This window comes from Miscanthus floridulus, chromosome 17 (assembly GCF_019320115.1).
Source record: "Miscanthus floridulus cultivar M001 chromosome 17, ASM1932011v1, whole genome shotgun sequence".
NCBI lineage: Eukaryota > Viridiplantae > Streptophyta > Magnoliopsida > Poales > Poaceae > Miscanthus > Miscanthus floridulus.
Window position 1 is genome coordinate 72798816 of NC_089596.1, and position 25831 is coordinate 72824646.

Genomic DNA, 25831 nt, shown 5'->3' on the forward strand with positions numbered 1-25831 from the left:
AAATATAAATACAAGAGAGGGGATGTGATATTTATACCGCCATGTCAAGGAATGAGCCAATCACAAGATGGAGCCAATCAATCACAATGAATATCATGAAATCCTTGGGACAAGATGACACCAAGATTTTTTACCGAGGTTCACTTGCTTGCCGACAAGTTAGTCCTCGTTGTGACGATTCACTCACTTGGAGGTTCACGCGCTTATAGGCATCACACGCTTGACCCACAATCGGATGCCGCACAACCTAGCACAAGATAAGGATCACACAAGCTACGAGCAATTCACTAGAGTAGCTTTTGGCTCTCCGCTGGGGAAAGGTCAAGAACCTCTCACAATCACCATGATCGGAGCCGGAGATAAGCACCTTCCTCCACTCGACGATTCGCAGCTGCACTAAGACATCTAGGTGGCGGCAACCACCAAGAGCAACAAGCGAATCCCGCAGCGAAACACGAACACCAAGTGCCTCTAGATGCAATCACTCAAGCAATGCACTTGGATTCACTCCCAATCTCACAAAGATGATGAATCAATGATGGAGAAGAGTGGGAGGACTTTGGCTAAGCTCACAAGGTTGCTATGTCAAAACAAATGGCCAAGAGAGTGAGCTTGGGCCAGCTATGGGGCTTAAATAGGAGCCCCCCACGAAATAGAGTCGTTGGGTCTCTATCAGCAACTTTCTCGGGGGCGATCGGACGCGCCGGTCGATGTGACCGGACGCACCACCTTTAGCGTCCGGTCGCTGATCCGCTGCCATGTGTCACCTCCATTCAACCAGAGTCGTTGATCTCCAATGACTATCTCCCAACACCTCCGTTGTTAAAGTGAGACCGGACGCTGCGAAGAACGATCGGACGCACCACGCCCGTGTCAGGTCAACACACGCCCATGCACCGGCAACTTGTGACCGGACGCATTGATCACTTCAGCCACCGCATGTCAGGTCAACTCCAGAGAGGTTCTAGAGCCGCCAAAACACGACCGGACGCGTCAGGTCCACTCTGACCGGACACGCCCCTGCGTCAGCTCGCTTCTTTCTTGCCTCCGTGCTTACGTCAGCATATGTCATGGCTGATCGGACGCACCACCGACGAGTCCAGTCGCCACTTGGACCAGAGTTTGGTCAGCTAGCCGGCAGAGCCTGAGCGCACCACCAAGTTTTATAATTGACCGGTCGTTGAAACCTCGAGTCCGGTCACTCCGTCACCTGTGTCCGGTCACTAAAAAATAGTGACAAACAACTCCTCCACGTCACCAACTTCTTCACCCTTGCTCAAATATGCCAACCACCAAGTGTATCACCTTGTGCACGTGTGTTAGCATATTTTCACAAAACATTTTCAAGGGTGTTAACATTCCACAAGATCTAAATGCATATGCAATGAGTTAAAGCATCTAGTGGCACTTTGATAACCGCTATTTCGATACGAGTTTCACCCCTCTTAATAGTACGGCCATCGATCCTAAATGTGATCACACTCACTAAGTGTCTCGATCACCAAAACACAAAAACTCATATCAAGTTTCACCTTTACCTTTAGCTTTTTGTTTTTCTCTTTCTTCTTTTCCAAGTCGAGCACTTGATCACCATAGGCCACTCCATCATCACCATGATCTTCATTGTTTGCTCCACCACTTGGAATAGTGCTATCCTATCTCATAATCACTAGAGGAATATGTTAGCACTTAGGATTTCATCAATTCACCAAAACCAAACTAGAGCTTTCAATCTTCCCTTTTGGTAATTGATGACAACCCTTTCACAAAGATATGAATTGAATTTCAATTGAATCCATGTTGCTTGCCCAAGCATATTTACCATGTGTAAAAGGATATGGACAAGTTTCATGAACCCCAATTGGTAGCAATTGCTCTCCCTACATATATGCTAAGAGTTTGGATTGAAGCTTGCACATATGCTTAGATAGGAAATGTAGGAGTCAATGTCTACCAAATGATGCTAAGGTGTAAGAGATGGACTCTTTGAACGCGGATACCAATTGGAGTGCACCAAATATACCATCCTTAGCACCATTGTTAGTTAGATATCACTTGCAAAGACAAGAACTAGATACCTCGATGAGATCATCATTAGAAGCAAGGTTCTAGTACCACTTGTGAAAACAAAGCAAGGCATATCTAACTACCACCTATGCATGCTAGTTTTTTCATTTCATCATTCAAACCTACAACTAGCATACACCACACAAGCATGGAATTTTAATTTAAAACTTGTGCCATGCAAGCAAACATATGAAATGCACATTCAAATGCATCAAACAAATTTATGAGCTTGCTCCCCCTACTTGTGTGCTCAAATTTTAATTGATCCCCTTACTTTCATATTTCTCCCCCTATGTCAAAGTTCTCCCTCTTTGTCATCTTTTCACTATCTTTGAGCATTACTTCTCCCTCTTTTGTCATAAATGACCATAAAGGTTCAATTTTAGATAGGTTAAGATTATCAATGTCAATCAATGGGGTGAGGATCATTTTCCCAATTTTTGGTTCAATCTAGAGCACTTGCAAAAGATATTTAACTCGGTTTGATCTAAGGACAAGCTTCTTCACACGTCATTTTAAGGAATTACCTTGTACCATGTTGAGTTAAACACTTATAACCTATTTTCTAGATCAAACACTAGGTTCACAAGCCCACAAACACATCATATGCTACCACTAGATCAAGTCAATCATAGAAGCAATAGTGGTACCATACAAGCAGTCAAGTTCCTTTGATTTTCATGAATGAGCCTATAAGACATGAGGAATGACTAGATGCACTAAACATGTCCTTAGCAAAGGATGTATGCATGCCAATCAACTTTTACCTTAGATTGCTCGAAGGAGAGGCATGTCATATGAGTGGGGGGTGTATCAACACATATTTGAGAAATTCAATATGTTCAACTCATTCCTTAGCTTGCAAAACCTTTTTCTCATCCAATGGCTTGGTCAATATGGTGGCAAGTTGATCTTCGGTGCTCACACTCTCAATGCAAATGTCCCCTTTTTATTGATGATCTCTAATGAAATGGTGGCGGACATCAATGTGCTTTGTTCTTGCATGTTGAACCGGATTGTTAGTGAGCTTGATTGCACTCTCATTATCATATAGCAATGGCACTTTCTTGAACTTGATTCCAAAGTCATTCAAGGTGGCCTTCATCCAAAGTATTTGTGCACAACAACTACCGGTGGATATGTATTCGGCTTTGGCGGTTGATAATGCAACACTATTTTGCTTCTTTGATGACCATGAAATAAGCGATCTTCCCAACAATTGATAAGTGCCCGAGGTGCTCTTCCTTTCAACCTTGCATCCCGCATAATCGGAGTCCAAATATCCAATAAGTTTAAACTTTGCTCCTTTGGGATACCACAAACCAACATTTTGTGTATGTTTCAAGTACCTCAATATTCTCTTTGTAGCCTTCAAATGAATTCTCTTAGTGAGGCTTGAAATCTTGTACACATGCACACACTAAACATGACATCCGGCCTTGATGTGGTCACATAGAGTAGGCTTCCAATCATAGACCGATACAACTTTTGAGCCACCATGTTGCCACTTGCATCACTATCTAAATTACCATTTGTTTCCATTAGTGTACTTATGGCCTTTGCTTTATTCATGCCAAACTTCTTGAGCATGTCTTTGATGTACTTGCCTTGACTCATGAATGTACCATTCTTCAATTGCTTGATTTGAAGACCAAGGAAGTAACTCAACTCTCCAATCATGGACATCTTAAATTCATTAGCCATCATCTTTCCAAACTCTTCACAAAAGTCTTGATTGGTTGATCCAAATATAATGTCATCAACATAGATTTGCAATATAAACAAGTCCTTTTCAATCTTCTTGGTGAAAAGAGTGGTGTCAACCTTATCCATCATGAACCCTTTAGAGAGTAGGAAGTTCCTCAACTTCTCATACCATGCCCTAGGTGCTTGCTTCAAGCCATACAATGCCTTTTTCAACTTGTACACATGGTCGGTATTCTTGTCATCTTTAAAACCGGGAGGTTGCTCAACATATACTTCTTCATTAATGTAGCCATTCAGAAATGCACTCTTAACACCCATTTGATAGAGTTTGATGTTATGGGCACAAGCATAGGCTAGCAAGATTCTAATGGCTTCCAATCTAACAACCGGGGCATATGTTTCTCCAAAGTCAAGACCTTCTACTTGAGTGTAAACTTGTGCTACCAATCTTGCTTTGTTCCTTACTACTATCCTATCTTGATCTTGCTTGTTTCTATAGACCCATTTGGTTCCAATCACATTGTGTCCTTTTGGTCTTTCCACTAACTCCCATACTTAATTTCTAGTGAAGTTGTTCAATTCTTCATGCATAGCATTCACCAAATCAACATTCTTCAATGCCCGTGAGCATGGGAAATTCAAGATCACCAAAATTGTAGGTCCACACACTTGTGCCCAGATAGATCTAAAACAGAAGCATAGACAGTTGACCTCTACCCTCATTGCTAAAAAGTTATACACAACTTTGAATGGTCAGCCCAACTTAAAGGTCAGGACAATTATGGAGATGAGTAAGGAGATATTTAAGTATGACATAAAGTATGGGAAAGCATGAAGGGCAAAGCAACAGGCCTAGAAGATGATATATGGGGACTGGGAGGAGGGGTAGGAGCAGTTGCCTGCAATGTTCAATGCAATGAAAGCAACAAATCTAGGCATGCATTACGAGCAAATCTAGGCATGCATTAGGTGGGAGGGTCCTCTTGGTCCCAATTTCTTTGAGGAAGCTCTTTATGAGAGGTTCCCAGTCAAGAACAAAAGTGATTTCACCAAAGAGGCACCACTGAGAGGATACGATGAATGGAAAGAAGAGTGGCCAAAATGCATGCATGGTGAGGACTATCTAGTGTAGATGTTCACTGAGGAAATAGATGGAAACTGATGTTTCATCAAATGCCCGTGAGCATGGGTAATTGCTATTACTATTTGTTTCTTCAATATGTTCATCTTCTATACAACTTACATGACATACTTATTGCAGTCTTCCTTATCCAAAGAAAACTGTGGGTTCACTAGGTGGGTCGATCCTCGACCTATTTATCCACATGTGGAGTACATCTACTACATGTAGGACCATATCTTCAATCTAGAAAGGGAAGTTAGCAGTGGTTACAAGAACGACGAACATGAAAATGACAACAATGGTGCTAGTTCATAGGAGGCACTCTGCAATGATCCATATTGCACCTGCCCTAATCATAGGAACAAGGGTCCTCCTCCGCCACCCCCGCCGCCGCCACCACCAACAACAGAAGGATATTTTAGAGAAGGTGCAACATAATTTGCTATGTGGCCACACTACTAGGACAAACCAATCTTTTTAACGGGCGACATCCATGTGTTTGTTTTTTTTTCTTTAATCATCTAAGACATGTTAGGGTTAGTCAAAGGAAATATATACCCTTGTTTGGCACATGTTCTCACATGCCATTTCATGTGCTTGTTGTTTATTTCAATTACCTAAGGCATGTTAGGTTTAGTCCAGGACCTCTGTACCCTAGTTTGGTATATGTTATCACATGCCATTTCATGTGTTGTGTGTGTGTTGAATTAGGTAATCTACTACTTCATTACGTTTTATTTGCACTATGTGACCTCGTTTCACTACCTATGCAATATTAAACTCAATATTATGACAACAAATAATGAAACCAATGACACTATGAAAGGACCAATAATAGGGCACATTAATCAACATAACAACATTTGAAGTACATGACGACAAACTAAAAGTGCATTACATGACAACACAATGAAAAGTCCAAGATTAGACAACATTGTCCGTGAATATACTATAGAAATAGCAAGTTATGAAGACTATTGAGTGCAACGAGGCCACTTTCCCTTCCTCTGGGCATCGAGATTCTCCTCCATCGCTGCCTTCACTCACCGCGCATGCTCAAGCTTTCTCTCCCTCTCCTCCCTGTGCGAAGCAACATGCTTCCTTTCCTCCTCTTCCTTATGCTCCTTTTATAGAGCCTCCTCTCCGCGTCTCTTCTCCATCATCTCCTTGTCCTCTGCCTCCCACCGTAACAGTTTTTGCATCCACTCCTTGTCTTCTGGCTTGATCTTAGTGTCGATCCACTGCTCAAAATCATAGAGCGGTGGAGGGGTCTGCAACAAATGTAATTGTTACAAAACAAATAAATCATGCAAGACTTCATTTGACACAATAAATATTAAACAACATTAATTTCTCACCATCTTGTTAATGCGGCGCTGACGAAGTGTAGGCTCAAACACAAAATTGGCACACATCCAATACCTCTGCCTATACATGTCCTCTTCATCGGACTTGGCTACCTTGCAAGGATCACCGCAAAAGCACATGGGCATTGGAACACCACTAGGCAGAGGCAATGGGTCGAAGGCATTTCTGGTCATCCGGCCATAACTACAATTGAACATAAATACAAAAAATAAAACATAATGCAAAAAATAAAAACATAATATAACACGATGATAAGAGATTACCTTGGCTTACTAGCTTTACCATGCCTTGGTATCCTACCATCACATAATACAAAAAATAAAAAATCACTTCAAACATTAGGTACTAACGTATCTAGGGTTGCAAAATAGACGTAATATATACCAAATCAATGCGTAAAATTTGATAAGGGGAGAGAGGATACCTTGCTCGCGAAGATGTATGGATCAAAACTAAGTATCCAAGGTCAAATCCATCGATTCAAGAGATTAGGCGGGGTAGGGAGAGGAAGAAACCGTGAGGGGGATGAAGAAATGAGAGCAGCATCGGCAAGGGAAACTTGGTTTCGGATTTTAAATCAATGCTCGACGCCAGAATACATGGTGCTGAGTGTAACACTCTCGGTGTTACATTGTACAGTTCTTGCTAAAACACTACATGAGCATCATACTTGTTTGTACATGGGTGTAATCTAGGGTATAAATCAACATACGACACTTGAAACATTCATCCAAAACAAGAAGCAAATGTTACATTTCATGTCGCTTGATATCGTTTAGTATTCTAAGTGAATTTTTATCGAACAAAAATGCTATAGAACATTTATGCGAACTTTGATAAAGTTGTAGTACAAACTTCATAGGCGATGATGAAATGCGTGCAGTCGAGGATGAGGTTCACTAGCTAGTATATCAAGTAGCTCAGAAATGGAATCCGACGCGAAGCCGTTCAAGGTTTGAAAATGGGTCGACGAAGCCATGTTCAGCAATTTTTTTAGAGCGATTGGGTTAAGAAGTGGCGAGGTGTCTTGGCTTAGTTCGACAGCCCTAGGTACCCTCTTGAGTGTAGAATAGCAGGTTTGATCCTTGAATCATTGGGTTGAGTTTTTGAACGACTTTAAAAAGCATGCAAGCCACGGGTTGAGCCATGCCAGCGCCTAGGGCGTGGTCACCACCCTGTTCAGCCTAGCACTGCTGCGTTGGCCTACCTAGCACGCTGCGCGCCAGCCATGTCGCCACTGTCGCGCTTGCGCGGGCATGCCACATGCGGGCCACCATACTAGCCGTCCCTACCCCTGTCCTCGCCCTACTGGCCGCGTCACATTGCTACCCTAGCACGCCGCATACGCTCCCGCACCGGTCGTCATTGCGCCTACGTGCGCACAACCGTGCATTGGCCCTACGCTACCGGCCAAGGTCTCCTACTGCTGTGCGCTGGCACATGGCATGTGCGGGCGCTGAGCCCAGCCATGCCTAGCTGCCCTACCCCTCCTCTAGCGTGTCCACCCGTGGCTGCTGCTTGCAGTCGTGTCATGTCGCGTCGCTTGCTCTACACACTGTGCGGCGCTGGCATCCTGCTACTGCTCCTGTTGACATCGGTTGTGCGCGCACGTGGGCTTGCATGCTTGCCTCGTTCTCATGCTTACGCGTGAGGCCACGCCAAAAGTGCCAGTCATGTCGCCTAGAAGGTCACCGGTCGGTCGAGCTGCGCCAAAGCAAAATCGATGCGCTGGCCCCCTTTCTTTGTACCAAGCACATCTGGTGGTTGAGTGGAACGACGGTGTCATGCCTAACTGGCCACTGTTGCGGTGGTACAAGGGAGAGGCGCCAATTTGAATTTTTGCCATCGCCAGCCACCATAAGTCCATAGGCGTCGCCCCTGCATTTGGCCTCACACACTCCACCATTTTCCAATTAACTATGCACACTACGAGCTCGGATAGTTAGCTTTCAAGTGAAGTCATCTCGGTGTCCGTTCGGCCCACAGTGAGGTGAGGTGGGGCGTTCCCCTCACGGCGGTCCACCATGGCCGCCCGAGCGGGCGCATGGCCAGGGCATCGTGTGGTGCTTCACTTTTTTATTCTGGTGCATCTCATTCATTCATCAATAGAACCTTTGTCGTAAAGCATGTAATTCCAATTGGGGAAACAAAGGAAAATTTCTTTATACAGTCACCCAGGGGATATCTGTGTACTAAGGAAATGGTATACCAGGTACCCATAAACCTGGGTGGGCATATTTTTCCCACTACCATGATTATTCTCAAGGATCAAGATATAGATGTGATCTTGGGAATGAATTGGATGTATCAGCATAAGGCTATTATAGATGCTTTGAATAGGACATTAAGGGTGAGTTTACCTAATAGTAATTCTTAGCTCCTTATCCAACTTCCAACCTCAAGGAGATCTGTGGAAAGAGTTTGTGCAACTTTTATCAATGAGATTAGGGATATCCTGATAGTTTATGAATTCCCTGATGTTTTTCCTAAGGATTTACCTGGTCTACCACCAGATAGGGATGTTTAGTTTAACATAGAGTTAAAGCCTGGAACAGCTCCGATCTCTTGGAGAGCTTATAGGATGCCTCCTAAGGAATTAGCCGAGTTGAAGACTCAGTTGCAAGAGTTGATTGAGAAAGGATTTATTCAACATAGTTCATCACCTTGGGGATGCCCTGCAATTTTTGTGAAAAAGAAAGATGAGACCCTAAGGTTATGTGTTGACTATCATCCGTTGAATGAAGTGACCATTAAGAATAAGTATCCCTTATCTCGGATAGACTTGCTTTTTGATCAACTGGCCAAAGCCAAAGTTTTCTCCAAGATTGATTTAAGGTCAGGCTATCACCAAATCAAGATTAAGCCTGAAGATATTCCCAAAATGACATTTACCATGAGATATGGATTATATGAATACTTGGTAATGTCTTTTGGTTTGACAAATGCCCCAGCTCATTTCATGTATCTGATGAATTCAGTGTTCATGCCTGAGCTAGACAAGTTTGTGGTGGTGTTTATTGATGACATCCTAGTTTATTCCAAGAACGAGAAGGAACACGCGGAACATCTCAAAATTGTCCTGACCCGCTTAAGAGAACATCAATTATATGTCGAATTCAGTAAGTGTGACTTCTGGCTTAAGGAAGTACAGTTTCTTTGACATGTCTTATCAGCTGAAGGAGTTGCTATTGATCCAAGCAAAGTTAAGGATGTGCTTGATTGGAAATTGCCAACCACTGTTCATCAGGTTCGGAGTTTTCTAGGAATGGTGGGGGTATTACCGTCGTTTTATTCTAGATTTTTCTAGAGTATCTAAGTCCATCACTGGGTTGTTGAAGAACCAAGCCAAGTTTGTCTGGTCATCTGAGTGTGAAGAAGCTTTTTAGACTTTGAAGAGATTGTTAACCACTGCACCAGTATTAGCACAACCAAATATCGAGAAGTCATTTGACGTTTATTGTGATGCTACGGGTATTGGTATTGGATGTGTTTTGATGCAAGAAGGCCGAGTCATTGCCTATGCTTCCAGACAACTTAAGCAACATGAAGAGCACTATCCCACTCATGATTTAGAGTTAACAGCAGCTGTCCATGCTCTGAAGATTTGGTGGCATTACCAGCTTGGTAATACATGCCATATTTATACAGATCACAAGAGTTTAAAGTATATCTTTACTCAATCGGATTTGAACATGCGACAGAGAATATGGTTAGAATTGATTAAAGATTATGACTTGGAAGTACATTACCATCCTGGTAAAGCAAATGTAGTTGCAGATGCCCTCAGTCAAAAGTGCCATTGCAATTGTCTGATAGTAAGAACAATAGGTTTGACTTTATGCCAAGAGATGGAAAAGTTGAGTATAGAGGTAATTCAACAAGGTAGTTTAACCAATATAACTGTTGAAGCCACTATTCGAGATCATATTATTGCTGGTCAGAAAGAAAACAAGGGTATAGCCCATATCAAAGAAAGAATCAGGAATGGGAAAGCGGAATGCTTCAAAGTAGATGATGAAGGTGTGTTATGGTTCAAGAATCGCTTAGTGGTACCCAAGGTTCCTGAGTTGCGACAGTCAGTTCTTGAAGAGGCACATGCTATTAGGCTATCTATTCATCCGAGAAGTAATAAGATGTACCATGACTTGAAACAAAGGTTTTGGTGGACCAAAATGAAGATAGAAATTGCCCGGTATATAGCCAAGTGTGATACTTATCAAAAGGTAAAAGCTATACATTTGAGGTCTGCTAAAGAGTTATAGCCATTACCTATTCTAGCTTGGAAGTGGGAGGATATTAGTATGGACTTTATTGTTGGTCTACCCAAGACATTAAAAGGTTTTGACTCAATATGGGTCATTATAGATCGACTAACTAAGTCAGCACATTTTCTTCCAGTCAAGAGTATATATCCTACTATCTAGTATGCCAAGATATATCTAGCAAGAATCATGAGTCTACATGGAGTACCAAAGACCATTGTGTCAGATAGGGATACATAGTTTGTCTCTAGCTTTTGGAAATAACTGCATTCTTCATTGGGTACCAAACTACTATATAGTACAACTTATCATCCACAAACCAATGGTCAGACTAAAAGGGGCAATCAAGTACTTGAAGATATGTTAAGATGTTGTGTTCTTAACTATTCCAAGAAGTGGGATGAATGTCTGCCTTTGGCTGAGTTCTCATACAACAATAGTTATCAGGAGAGCATTAGAATGGCTCCATTTGAAGCACTCTATGGTCGTAGATGCAGAACATCACTGAGTTGGTCTGAGCCCAGGGAAAGAAGGTTCTTTGGAGTTGACCTTGTGAAAGAAACAGAAGACAAGGTTAGGCAAATATAGAGTAATTTGAAGATAGCTCAGTCCCAACAAAAGAGTTATGCAGATAAACGACGTAGACCATTTGATGAGTACAGGCCCGATCTTCCGAGAGGTAGCTGGTAAGTTCGATTTGTGGAGATCTCGATGTTGGCGATCCGGCTTCAAATCAGACGTGATTTGAAGCCTGCAACCGTTACACCACTGCTCCGTTGGTTATCAACCAAGCACAACTTGATTGACCTCGCCAAGAAGGCTTTTCCTGCAAGCGAATCGAAGAGCACAAGCAAGAAGGTAAAACACGCAATCTGAAATTGCAAATATGAATGTCGCGAATATCAATAGAGGGTTCAAGAACTCGGTTCCAAAGGACTAATCGACACAGTGGAGGAGATCAAGAACGGGGGGCCCTGGATCACTGTAAAAGGATTTGTCACCACAGTTACAATGAACGATTCAGTTTCTCGATGGAAAACTAAACTCTAAACAAAACCCAATTGAGTAGCAGCGGCGGCGGCTGTGTTTATAGTCTAAGACTCGACCTAGGGTTGGGGACGGCCAGGGGTTGGGCGCCCACAACTTGGGCTTAAGGCCCGACACGATACATGGCCAAGTTGGCCCAAATAGGTGACGCAGCACCTTGCCGTGGTCACACAGAATGATCCACGGACCTTCTGGAGCTGGGACTAGATCCAAAACGACGGCGTCGTCGTCCCCTTTCCAACGCATCCAAGAACGGCCCGTTTCGATGTCGTATGAGGAAGTTATGACCGAAACAGTGACGACGTGTCTGCTGAATCCGAGGGTGACGTGGCAGCTGAGTTAGGAACGAATTGCAACTTGGGGAAGACCATGGCGTCGGTGTGTCCAGCGTGGCGATGTCCTCATCATCCTCCCCTTCTCGAATTGGAGTCGTCCTCGACTCCATCTTGGCGATGTCCTCATCATCCCCTCCTTGTAGAATTGGAGTCGTCCTCGACTCCATCCCATCATCAGCGAACTCCTGCAAAAGGTTAGTGACAGCAGGCAATGCACCAGACATAAAAGGTTGACAAAACATAGTATAACATGGTGCATTAGGATTATCACATAACTCAGCAGTAGCAGGAGTTTGTAGCAAGAAAAGCACCTCCTTTTAACTTAATCCCATTATTTTTAGCAATGTCTGTTGGAGGTTTATTTTTTATCTCATTAGCATGTTTAATAATATCCGTAGGAGACAAAGGCAGCAATGTAATTTTCTTGTCCTTATGTATGATAGTGTATGTATTAGTTCTACCATGGTGTAAAGCATCATTATCAAATTCCCATGGGCGACCTAACAAAATGGAACAAGCTTGCATAGGGACAACATCAAAATCAGCAGTATCATGATAAGAGCCTGTGAAAAAGCTAATGCGTGCTGATTTAGTTACCTTAGTCTTACCACTATTATTGAACCATTGAAGTTTATATGGATACGAATGTTGTCGTGTGGTCAAGCCAAGCTTGTCAACCAAATCTGAACTCACCAAGTTGTTGCAACTCCCGCTATCAATGATAGTGAGAACACGACAACCCTGCACAATGAGATACATGTGGAACAAATTGTGGCGTTGGATCTTCATCTCTTCTTCATGACCCACACGTGTACTCAACACACGCTGCACAAGAAGGCTAGGGTTGTCCGCGGCAGCAGCCACGGAGTCAATGGTGATGGCCTCCTTGTCTTGATCGCCCTCGATGGGATCTGCATCAATGTTAGCAGCAAGGGCTAAATCATCTTCAACATCACTAGCACTTACATATCCATCCTCGGTAGCAATGAAAGCGCGATGACTGGGGCATTCCTTCATGACATGTCCCATGCCTTTGCATCGGTGGCAAATGATTTTAGAGCTGGACGAGGAGGAGCTAGTAGAAGCATCCGGAGTGCCACCTTTCTTCAGCTGTGGAAACTGCACATTAGACAATTTACTTACCCCGGAAGAAAATGGAGGTGTAGATGGCTGTGGTGCAACAGGAAGCTTGGGCGTCTCTGGCTCGGAACGCTGCTGAAAATTCCTCCCATTGTTAGACCTGAAAGGCTGGTGTTGTTTGCGTCCCTGTACTTCTCGTTCGGCCTTAATAGCAAGATGATACAATTGGGAAAAATTGCGCCATTCTTTGTAATCAAGTATGTTCTGTATATCATGGTTTAAACCACCAAAAAATCTAGCACTAGCATCATCATCATCTTCATTTAGACCACAACGTGCTAAACCAATAAGCAATTCTTGATAGTATGCTTCTACTCGTTTATCACCTTGTTTTAAAGTTTGTAGTTTCAAACGTAAATCACGTTGGTAATAAGGAGGAACAAAACAAGATTTCATACGTTGCTTTAAAACATTCTAAGTTTGAGGCACAGCAGCAGCATTATTGGCATTGCAAAGATCACTCCACCAGAACAAAGCAAAATTAGTAAACTCACTAGTAGCAAGTCTAACTCTATGCTCAGCAGGAACATTATGAGAATCAAATTTTTGTTGAACAGCAAGCTCCCAATCTAAATATGCCTCTGGATCAACATTACCAGCAAAAGGAGGCAGACTAAATTTAATTTTAGCAAAAGGATCATTATTACCATGATTATTACCTCCCATACCGCGACGATTGAAGTTGAGGCGGCGACAGGCACCACCGTCAGCATACGCATCGTCATCACCAAAAGCATCCGCATCTTCATCATCAGCACGATAAGGTGGAGGGCGTTGCTCAAGCTGTTCAATGCGGGTGACCAGATTGTTCACGTTGCGCGTCAGCTCGGTCATAAGATTGCGTTGTTCAGTCATGAACGTTGCAAGCTCGCCCTTGGACACGCACTCATTGAAGTCCGTCGGAGTTCCTGCCATGGTTAGAAGATAGAAAAAGACAACACCAAAGTATTATCCCTATCAACTAAAAGGAAACAAGTGGTGGTGGTGGTGGTGGTGGTGGTGGTGAAAGTGGAATGCAAAATCACAAGCGGCTTACCACCGTCTTGCCTGTATTCTTACCAACGCCAAACAGGAGCAAAACCAAAGTGGCGAAACAATCTGTTGTCGAGCGTGGGTAACAGTTGCAAGATGAACCTGTGCTGACAGAAGAATATGTGGAGCTATGGGTAGGCACACAATATGACAGCAAGGATTAGCAATTAACGAGTGCAGAGTAACGATTGTTCAATCCGGATCCAAAGTACAAGTCACAGGTGCTAGCTAAGACGTGACGAGACGTAGCGCAACAAGGTGAAAACAAAGGACGATCGAAAGAACTCACGGAACAAGCAAATAGCCCGGATTTCGCCTTTTTCCTGAATTTTTCCCCAGATTTTTCCAAAAGGCACTAGTAGGAAACAAAAAAAAAATTCTTACTATTTTTTTTATACTTTTCTCTGAACAAGGATCACAAAAGATGCAACCACAAAAATTGGCACCTACAACTGAGGTGGGATGTGGTCTACAGAAATTCAGCACGTTCTCTGAAAAGCGTGCAAAAACTTTGACAATTTTTTTTCTTTATTTTCCCGAATTTTTTTGGCAATTTTGACGAAACCAAACAGGGCGAAGCCGAGTTTGGGTTGGGTCCAAATGGTGTCAAGAAGCTGCACAAAAAATTTCAGATTTTTCTGATAAACGAGCAAAAAGTTATGCCTGTTTTACCAAAGGTATCTCAAGGTATGTTTTCCGGGAGGCACAACACGGCGGCGGTAGTTAGGGCAAAGCGTCCCTAAACTCTAACACCGATCACAGCAGTAGGTATTCGCCTGATGATGTAAGGAGGGCTGCGATGCAGGCAAAATAAGAGCGGCTGGCAACCTATCTAGGGTTTACGCGGCGGCGAGAAGTTACACAAGGCGGCTAGCGGGGCAAGTCGAGTAATGTGGTGGCTTCGACTTGTTGTTTGGGAACGGTGGATGGGATAGCGGCGGAAAACAAAATCACAGCAACGGGCGATTGAACTATGACCACGAACACAATCCTAAACCAGCAACAAGACTCGACCATGGACACAAACTCAACAACACGAATCTGAAACGAAATTGCAAAGGCACAAAGGGCGATAGGACAGCGGAAATTGAAATATTTTTGGGCTTTTTGTGGACTCTAGGTAATGAACAAATATGAATCTAAGGCAAACGAGATTATACCTCGCGGTAAACCTGAAATCTCTGATACCAATTGATAAGTACAGGCCCGATCTTCCGAGAGGTAGCCGGTAAGTTCGATTTGTGGAGATCTCGACGTTGGCGATCCGGCTTCAAATCAGACGCGATTCGAACCCTGCAACCGTTACACCACTGCTCCGTTGGTTATCAACCAAGCACAACTTGATTGACCTCGCCAAGAAGGCTTTTCCTGCAAGCGAATCGAAGAGCACAAGCAAGAAGGTAAAACACGCAATCTGAAATTGCAAATATGAATGTCGCGAATATCAATAGAGGGTTCAAGAACTCGGTTCCAAAGGACTAATCGACACAGTGGAGGATATCAAGAACGGGGGCCCTGGATCACTGTAAAAGGATTTGTCACCACAGTTACAATGAACGATTCAGTTTCTCGATGGAAAACTAAACTCTAAACAAAACCCAATTGAGTAGCAGCGGCGGCGGCTGTGTTTATAGTCTAAGACTCGACCTAGGGTTGGGGACGGCCAGGGGTTGGGCGCCCACAACTTGGGCTTAAGGCCCGACACGATACATGGCCAAGTTGGCCCAAATAGGTGACGCAGCACCTTGCCGTGGTCACATAGAATGATCCACGGACCTTCTGGAGCTGGGACCAGATCCAAAACGACGGCGTCGTCGTCCCCTTTCCAACGCATCCAAGAACGGCCCGTTTCGATGTCGTATGAGGAAGTTATGACCGAAACAGTGACGACGTGTCTGCTGAATCCGAGGGTGACGTGGCAGCTGAGTTGGGAACGAATTGCAACTTGGGGAAGACCATGGCGTCGGTGTGTCCAGCGTGGCGATGTCCTTATCACCATTGGTGTTTAACAAGGGAGATTTTGTATATCTAAAGGTATCACCAATGAAGGGAGTTACCCGTTTTGGTGTTAAAGGCAAGTTGGCACCTCGATATATTGGGCCATTTCAAATTTTAGAGAGGTATGGAAAAGTGGCATATCGCTTGAAGTTACCCGAACATCTTTCAGCTATGCATGATGTGTTCTATGTTTCTCAATTAAAGAAGTGTCTCCGAGTGCCTGAGCAGAATGTTGAGATTGAAGGAGTGGAACTTGAACCTGATTTGACCTATTCTGAATATCCTATCCGAGTTCTGGATCAGAAAGACCGTGTTACTTGAAGGAGAATAATTAAGTTCTACAAGATACAATGGAATCCACATTTTGAAAAAAAAACTACTTGGGAATCCGAAGATTACTTGCTAGAAAAATTTCTAGAGTTTTTTGCGTTAATATAGAGTAATGTTAGTTGAGCTCGGTTGTTACAAATTGTGTTTTGTAAAGAGACCTCAGCTGTTTTATGGACATATTTTGTATGTGTTTTTGTGACACATTTCCTTTTCCATTACTTACCCTATGGCTTTGAATCTTGGGACGAGATTTCTTTTAGGGGGAAGGATTGTAACACCTCGGGTGTTTAAATACTAAAACCTGCCATGTCATCATATGCATTGCAAAGCATTTGGCCTTTAGTGAAAACTTTGATATGCATACACTAAAACAAGTTTACCTTTATGTGGTATGTGTTGAATTGTATTGTTTGAATCAAGTTCAAAATTTTGTTTGGATTTGAATTTTCAAGAAAAACCCTGATTTTCAGTATTTAAATCGTACCCTGAAAACTCATTTCAAAATCTAAGCATATTTTGGGGTTGAGCCTAAAAGCAAAAGTGTAGAGCTTGTCAAGTTATACAAAGTTTGTTTTTGGAGTTTTCAAAGTTGTTATGAAAATTTTGAAGTAATTTGAAAAGGCAAAATTATTTAAATGTCCCCTATTTGAATTCAAATTTGCATTTCAAAATGTAGACCGAATTAGGGGGTGGTTATAAAAGCAAAGTTGTAGAACTTTGAATTTTGAGCAACTTTTATTTTTGGAGATTTTTGAGTTGTTATACAAATTTGGGAGTAATTTAGAAATTTATACGAATGGCAATTCTATAAATTTGATGAACAGTGCTCGCCGCTTAAGCCACACCGCCGACGTCCTTCTCCTGGCTTCTAGTCACACCTGTGGCCGCCCTCGGCTTTGTCCTGGCATGAGTAGGCCACTGCGTGTCGCCTCCTTGAGATTTTGCCGCCCTATAAAGCCCTAGAGCCGTTGCCGTTCGTTCCCGTTCTTTGCTCTGCTTTTCCCGTCGCCACCGTTCAACTCCGGCGAGCCCGCGTCGTCGCTGTAGTGCCTCCACTGTTGCAGCTAATCTAGTCCTAGCTCCGTCTCCTTCTTGCGCATCCATCCTGCCAGCTTTGGTTGCCTAATTCTACCGAGAACCCGCTGTGCACACGTTTCTTCCTCGCGGCCGACAGCGTCACCGGTGATCCCGCTTCACCGTGGCCAGAGCTCTGCGGTGAGTCTCTGACCTTGCGGAGTCTTGATTCAGCTTCGCCACGATGCCGTGGTGCTTTGTGCTTGGTTGAGTGACCGTTTTGTGCACCACAGTCACCGGAACACCGCCACCGACGATCCTTGCTCTACCGTGATCGCTGTGACTGTCGACCCGCCTCTCCGTTGTTCCTCCGGCTCGTCCATCGCCTTCAACTGATCGGGGTGAGCTACTGGTGCTTCCTAGACCCTTTGTTTAACTATTACCAGTCTCCTATCATCGGCATAGCGCCGCCGTGCAGCCGCGTCCACCATGGACGGCGTCAACCTCAATCCTCGCTGTAATTGCTTAAGCTAGTGCCTTCAATCGATGCGGGATGGTATGGGGAGTGTGTTGGTACATTCGCCTTGGCTGGGGACCTCACCGGTGGCGAGTTATCGCTGGTCAGCGCGTCGTTGCCGTGGTCAGCGCCGAAGGTTGAAGATGACATGTGGGGTCGGTTGTCAGTGACTCAGCGTTCAAAATGGATTTTTCTATTTTGCAGATCTGAATAAATAGTGATAGTTTTTGTTATTTTTGTGTAGAATTATTTAGAGTTCTAAAAATTATGAAATTTTTTGTGTGACCTGTCTGTGATGTATATTATTTAAGAAAAATATGAAATATTGTTTTTCAATACTTTTTGAATGTGATGAAAATTGCTCAATTAATTAATAAATGGCTTTCCATGATTTTTCTAGGCTTAATTAATTATCCAAAAATTATGAAAACTGTTTTGCCACTTAGTTATAATGTGATGAACCTTTACAAAAATTTTGAGCTCAATTGGAATAAGTTGATTTATTTCATAATTTTGGATTAAATAATTGATTCATAAAAGCAAATAGTAACCTTTAATGATTTAGGTTTTGTTTGAAATTTTGGATTGAGTGATGACCTTGGGTCATTAGTTGGTAATGATCCTTGGCAATTGATGTATGTGTTACGAAAAAGGTTTAGTTCGTTTGACTTGCAACTGTACCGCGAAGGAAAGTTGTATTCGAATTGTTAATTTTACATCCATCATAAAGCATCATGTTTCGTATTCCGCATCATGTTAAACATGGCATTGTTACTACGTGTAGTGAACGAAGGTGAACACGTGGTAGTTAATCAAGTTGCGGAGGAAGTTACTCCGTCTGTTGAGGTCGGATCGGATAATTGTGGAACGTCGCAGGAACCTAACTTTTCCGTCAACGAAGGCAAGCCCCGGACGCATTTAAATCTACCTTGTGTTTTACAAGTTTTTATCACTTTTGCTTTTCAATACTGCATTAAGTGATTAGGAGTTGAGTGGAAACCTAATTGGTGCATTACCAACCTTGTTTTTCCATATCAACCTTGTTACCAGTTTTAATTCGTAAATGCCTAGTTATGCTTAGTCATGCTTAGCCGGGTGATTACCTGTCACCTGCGAGTTTTAAATGGATCTTTGGTTACGTTTGGCTACTTATGTTATCATGAGATATGAGCATGTAAAGTAATAAATCTAGACCAGGCGGACTCGGTGTGTGAGAGCCACAAGACATGGAGGTCTTGTGAGCGGGTTCTTTTCGCCTGTGTCGATTAAGGTCCATCCGTTGTTGAATTGCATGAGGTGAGACTTTGTAGTACTAACCACATACTTCGGTAAGCCTTAACTCGGCTATTCTATTACGAGAATGGCTACTCGCGCACTAGGAGTGGAGAGATGGTGGGAATAGCGTGTACCCATGTGGCATTGGGCTGGATTGGTGGAGTACTGTATTCTTGGGTGACGTGGACCCGTTCTTGTTTTAGAAGATCCAAGGGTAGGTTGATATATGTAAGTCGGGGACCTACATATGTCGTGTGGTCTAGAATCCCCAGCTGGGTTTATAATCGGTTCGAATCGTCATTGCTCCTCGATTATGGAGACTCAACTCACTTTTCATCATCGTAGTTAATAACTAAAACTTGAGAAAGGTTTGAGAAAGAGTTTGATATGAAGTTCATGATCTCATTATGGATCATGGTAGATTCATATGTGGTTCTTATAAAGTTATATATGTTGAAGTAAAGAATTTTGTTAAAAAGCTTTTACGCAAAAGAACTTTGATTATTGCTAAAGCCATACCTTGAATCCCTGAGTCTGCATTCCTAAGTCTTCTTAATTTTTTATTTTGGTTAAGTCTTGTTGAGTTCTTTTGTACTCAGGGTTCATTGACCCTTGTTGCAGGTGAGCCTCATGAGCAGGTCTGTTTTGGACCTTGCTGCATGACTATTGTTCCGGTCGATGACGATAAGTGAATGTGTGATCCTTGGGCAGGGTGCTTATTTTGTGTGTTACGTTTATGTTAATTATGCCACTCTACTACTACTATGGTTTGTAATAATTATCGAACTTAGTTTGTAAGGTTTGAAACCACTGGTTTGTAAATTAAGTTATCGTAAGACTTCCGCTATTTTACTCTGATGTATATATTTGAATAAATATTGTAATACTACAATGACTTTGTCATGTGATCCTGCTCGGAAATCGTGGATGATTCAGGGTTCCCCGAGGACACCCGATAGACTTCTTAAGTTACTAGGAACATATGCATAGTTGTCAAAGGTCGTTGGACAGTGACAATTGCATGTGGGTCCTATAATTTAGGTGGTCCTGCCACATTAGGCAAGGTTTAATCACCGGCATCGGTGCCACCGTGGCCAAACACCGCCGTGGTGCGTGGCCATGCCTCTGTGCGTCACCAACCGGGCTGTTTAGTACCTCAATTAGATGTGCTTGGGTTGAGGAGTGTCGTGGTGGTAAGAATCGAGGCCATGGAGGTGCGTGCTCGCCGGCATGAGGTCAGGAGGGTCATAGTCTCTGTTAAGTCCGGCCAGGGATGTCGCAACATAAATTCGAGGCAAACCAAGGGGCTAAGTGCTAGAGTCAGTGAGAGAAGGGAATAGTAGAATGGACTATGGTTCCAATTATTTGGAAGCCGAGGGCTCTTTTGCTTAATGTGGCGCACGCGTGGGTCTTCCCTCCGTGGGCTATACCGCGCTGGTGCGCTGCGCGGGTGAGGGCGCGAGCGTTGCGGGCTGGGCTACGCTGGAGTGCTAAGCATTCGGGGGTGGGCCGAGCCGTTCGAAAGCAGGCCGCGCAAGAAGGGATTCGGTTTTTCCTATTTTAGCGAATTATTGAAGATTTATTCAATATAGTTTCGAACAGAACTTTGAAAATGATAGTAAATCTTGTAGATGTCCAAAACTAGTGAAACCAAGTTTGTTAGGTTCACAAAAATACCATCTATCTGTTCGTATAGTTAGTTTATAGTTAGCTATGTTAATGATAGGTTCATAAATTCAAACTAGGGAGCTTAGTATTATGTAGATTAATATTTATATGATTTTTTGTGGAAATTTGGTGATAGCTATAGCTATGAAAAAATTATAGTAAGCTCACTAGATTATTATGTACTTGCTATAAATTTTGTAGCCCTAGAGTAGGTTGATAAATAGAGTAGCTATTATCCTTGCTTTATCATATATAGTGTAAATCAGCAATTGGAGTAAGAATACTTGTAGTTGCTATAATAATGTATGCCATACTTCATACCTGTTATTGGTAACTTAGTACCTTGGTCGGTAGCACTAGCTTAGTAGTTAGACAGATGTACTTTTATTTTAAGAGTTGTTGTTGCTATATTACTTAGCATTGCATCATCATTTCATGCATATAGATCGTGAGCTGGTAGAATCCGTGCCCGTCAATGAACAAGAGTACGATGAAGTCATTGAGGAGTATGAGGAGGAGATCTTCGTGTAGGAGGAGCCCCGGAGCCTTGTGGAGCTGACCTTACTGACCCATCGCCTGCCCAAGGCAAGCCCCGGTGCATAACCCCTATTTTATAAATCACTAAATATATATATATATGATGTGCATTTAGGTTATAGGCATTTTATGGAAACTACGTGCATAAATATACCTACCCATGAGTCCTACTAGTATAGGTTGAATAGTTGCTATGCTCAGGATATCGGTAGCGTGAGTAACCTGCCGTTACTCGCAAATAGGAGATAAATATGATCACTCATGATAAAATGGTGGAAATGAAAATGACGACTAGGCAGGGATATGGTTTGGGTATTGGTGGGTGTAACGAGGTTGTGTCCTATAGCCAATAGGGCATAGCCCGGTTATACTTTTTCCCTGTTTGTGTCAATTAAGGATGGGTCGTTGCCTAAGTCTTGAGGTAAGTCACAGATCTATTATCCTGAGCACATACTTAGGTATGGGCATAGGGAAGACTTATTGCTCTCTTGTCATGGATCTGGCTCTTTTCGGACCGACTGATTGGAGGCGGGGATGGTGGAGGTCCTTGCACCGCACTGAGTCCAAGACTTGGGAGTGGGGGCTTGGAGACCAAGTTTGGATGGGGACCTAGACACCTAGGATAGGAGGGTGATGGGTTAGTCCTGCTTGTGCCTGGGGTACAAGTGGGGCATGTGTTTTCAGGGTACCCAGCTAGGGGCATTGATTCATGAATCGCCAGGCAATCCGGTATGGCTTGTTTTTTGGTCTAGCACCATAGTAAGAACTGAAAAATGAAAGGTGATAAAATGGAACTGATTGCTCAACTCTTGCTCAAAAGTAGAACATGTGCTTATATAGACTAGATATATAATAACTTAATATGACTGATAATAATGACATAAATAAGGACTCACTATTAGTATTGCTTTCTGCTAAAAGAAAACTAGCAAACCATAAAACTTCTTATATTCCTTGGAGTCAGGAAATTATTCCCACTAGTCGGATAAGTCTTGCGAGTACATTATGTACTCAGGGTTTATTTACCCCTATTGCAGGTGATGCTTGAGAAGTACCATTGTGTGGAGGATTCTTCTGGTGGGCTCAGACGGATCCTCGTTCTTATCGCTAGATGTTTATTTTAAATTCTATTGTTTATCATTCCGCACTCTGACATTTGGTATTGTAATAATGAAATTTTAAGAAACTCTGATGTATGGAATGAACAAGTATTGTAACTCGTTCTCATTATTGGATCCTTGGGAAAAATGTGGATCTTTTGGGTTCTCCCTTGGGGTGTGCCTGACGGATACTACCCGCTGTAGCTTGCTTTCGGGGTGTTTAGTGTCTAGTGGAAGACGAGCACCTCCATAAGCGTGTGATTTTGGGTGGTTCCGCCACACCGAGCTCGGCGCCAAGATATGTGGCGCCGAGGTACCGGCCACGTGAACGCCACCTAGGATGGCTTGATGTGCTCGGCCAGGCACCTCAGTGCCAAGATCTATGGCGCCGAGACATGTTACCTCGGTGCCGACCCCCAGGGTCCAAAGATGAGTTTAAGTCTCCCAGGGGGCCAAACGTAAATTTTCTTCAAAAAAGGGCCAAATTGTAAAAAATTGGGCTCCCCCTACTTGTGTGCTTCTCTTGTCCAACAATTTTGATCCTTCTCAATTTCTCAATGTTGTTCCCTCTTTGTCCATTGTCCATGTCCAAATCTACTTGTTTGTCTCTATCTCTCCCAAAGCTTTCATATCTTTGTACAATCTCTCCCCCTTTGTTATCAATTTGCATAAAAGGTATGCTTCTCATTGATGCAAAGGCTTGCATTGGGGTAGATGGTTGACACTTGAATCTTCATTTTTTATGGACACCACTTGTATAGCTCTTTTAGACACCATGTGTAGGATCTTGTGACCTTGATACCAATTGTAATGGGGCTCCTCCCCCTATGTCCAAGCATGGGCCATTCATTTGATAATCTTGAGCTCTTCTAGATGAGGAAAGCATTCTTCATTTGATGATCACTTAAGGTTGAGGATCACTTGTGGAACCACCTTCTTGTATGGTTGATACCATGTGTAGAGATGTGGTACCATGTGTATGATTGATTCGTCAATAAAACCATTTCTTGAATATTTGCTATCTTCATGAGTACCACTTGTAGGATATCACTTATGAGTTGTTCTAGACACCACTTATGAATTCTTGATGAAATACTTGAGTCTAGATACCATTTGAAACAAACAAACTAGATATCCATTTGCATTGTTGTTTTATTCTTGTACTCTTGTCACAATCATAAGCTTTTAAGTTGACTTAAACTAGATTGATTTGCCTAAGCTTCTAAGTCCAGTTTGAACTAATGACAAGCTTCTTCACACCTCTTGCAAGGGTTATCTTGCCAATGTTGTACTTGTCACTTGTTAGCAATTCAAAATAGATCAAGTACTTGGGTTCACTAGCTCATGAACAAATTCATATACTAAACACTAGATTCAACTAATCATTCAAGCAATATTGGTAGGCTATGAATTTAAAGATTTTCATTTGTCATGCATGATCCTATGAAGCATGTACTATATGCACTAACTGCATCCTAGTAAGGGATGAAATGATCATGCACATTACAATGATACCTTTGCTATGTTGGAGTAGAGGATAGTCACATAGATCTAATTCATTACTCCAATAGCAATGTGAAATCCAATTATTAGCTTGGTGAAGACCAATCATTATAGATAGAATCCATTCTTCACCCATATGATTTGAAAATCACTATGGATCAAGTGCACTTTCTTGAGTTGTGGTTGGCTTGCTTCATCATTTGATCATTGCTTGCATGAGAATACCACTTGAATATTCATGAATTTCTTCTTTCTTTGGGTGTTGCTTGCTTTTCTTGATCAACCCTTTTGGTTTCTTCAACTAAGCATCTCAAATGTTCCTTGGATCACCACTTCCATATTAGCCTCACAAGTACTACACTTGGTTTACCTACACATAGGCGGCAAGCCCCTACACTAGGGAGAAGTGACCTCTCTCCAAGAACTATTCTTGACACTCACTTGAGATAACTTGATTGACTGATCCAAGTGATGGACTTAATTTGATGAATAACATTGATTCTTTCTTTAAGTCCTTTTCTTTCTACTCGTTTAAGTCCTTTTCTTTCTTTCAAATGATTTCAATTGTCACTGGAACTTAAACTTCATCTTTATATTAAGTTTGATCTTGATCTTCATTTGAGTACCAAATATGTGCCAAGAACACTCCATAATCAAATTACCTTGTACTCTTTGCTTCTCATGCTTCTAGATCAATCCAAAACCAAACTTAGGTCCCTCAATCACTTATAAATATGTTTCTAACTTGAGGACCTTTCAATCAAAGTGACTCTTGATCAATCCAATAGATATCACTTTTCTGGCAGATTCTATACTCTTCAAAGAAAAATCTATATGTCTAAATGTACAAATCCAAATACCACGAAATTTGGTGGAAATATGCTTTACTAAGTCAAATAGTAGTTATAAAAATTTGGGTTTCATTTAACATCTAGATTGCTACCAGAATTCAATTCTTTCACCACTACTATATGCAGAAAACTACAGCACTATAGCTGACAAGATCTACTTAAAATGAAGCATCTCTTATCCAATTCTTATGAAATTTGCATAGAATATTATATCATAAGTCTAGAACATGCATATCAAATTTCAAGCCAGTCAAAATAGATTTGGTCACTCAAACTTAGACTTGATCACAACTAGCTTAGTTTTTCAATTATAGGACAGATTTCAACTAATTGAGCTAAACTTCTTCAAATTGAATCAAACTTGAAATCAACTTGCTTGAATACTTTCACAAGACATAAATCCATTCAATCCACTTACTAAAAGTCATCTTATGAATTTACCCAACTCAAATCAATCCAAATTTGATTACTAAGCAATTTATCCATTCAAATATCTTATGAGGGGCACGACCCCGGATACCCACAGCAGACCACATGGGCTACGCCCCCTAGGATGGCCTAGCCCGCAAGATGAAGCCTTGCGGGGCACGATGCTGCTCGATGTCCCCCGCAAGACACCAGGAAGATATTCTGAAGATACTACAAGATCTGTTAGGATACGTATGATCCCATGATTCTTGTAATCTGTTATTACTTTCCAGTTATCTCTCAGATCTAACCGACTTATAACCCTGCCCTCTGGACTATATAAGCCGGGCAGAGACCCCCTCCAAACACACACAATATCATACGATAGTTAATACAATCCAACAGACCACATGAGTAGGGTATTATATGTCATACTGATGGCCTAAACCTATCTACCTCGTGTGTCTCTATTGCCTTCTTGTTCTCGATTACATGCATCTCTGTCCATCATTCTACCTTCGTGGGATACCCCTCAGAGGACTACCGATG

General features: G+C 42.4%; 1 protein-coding gene across 1 annotated transcript in view; it reads right to left on the minus strand.

Annotated features, from left to right (window-relative positions):
- Positions 1-6024: 6024 nt before the first annotated feature.
- The window catches only part of LOC136515786 (uncharacterized), a 42976-nt gene continuing 23169 nt past the window's right edge, over positions 6025-25831 (minus strand). Inside the window, exon 3 of the mRNA XM_066509282.1 lies at positions 6025-6168. Within this exon, the coding sequence (XP_066365379.1) occupies positions 6025-6168 (144 nt within the window). The remainder of the gene's footprint in view (positions 6169-25831) is intronic.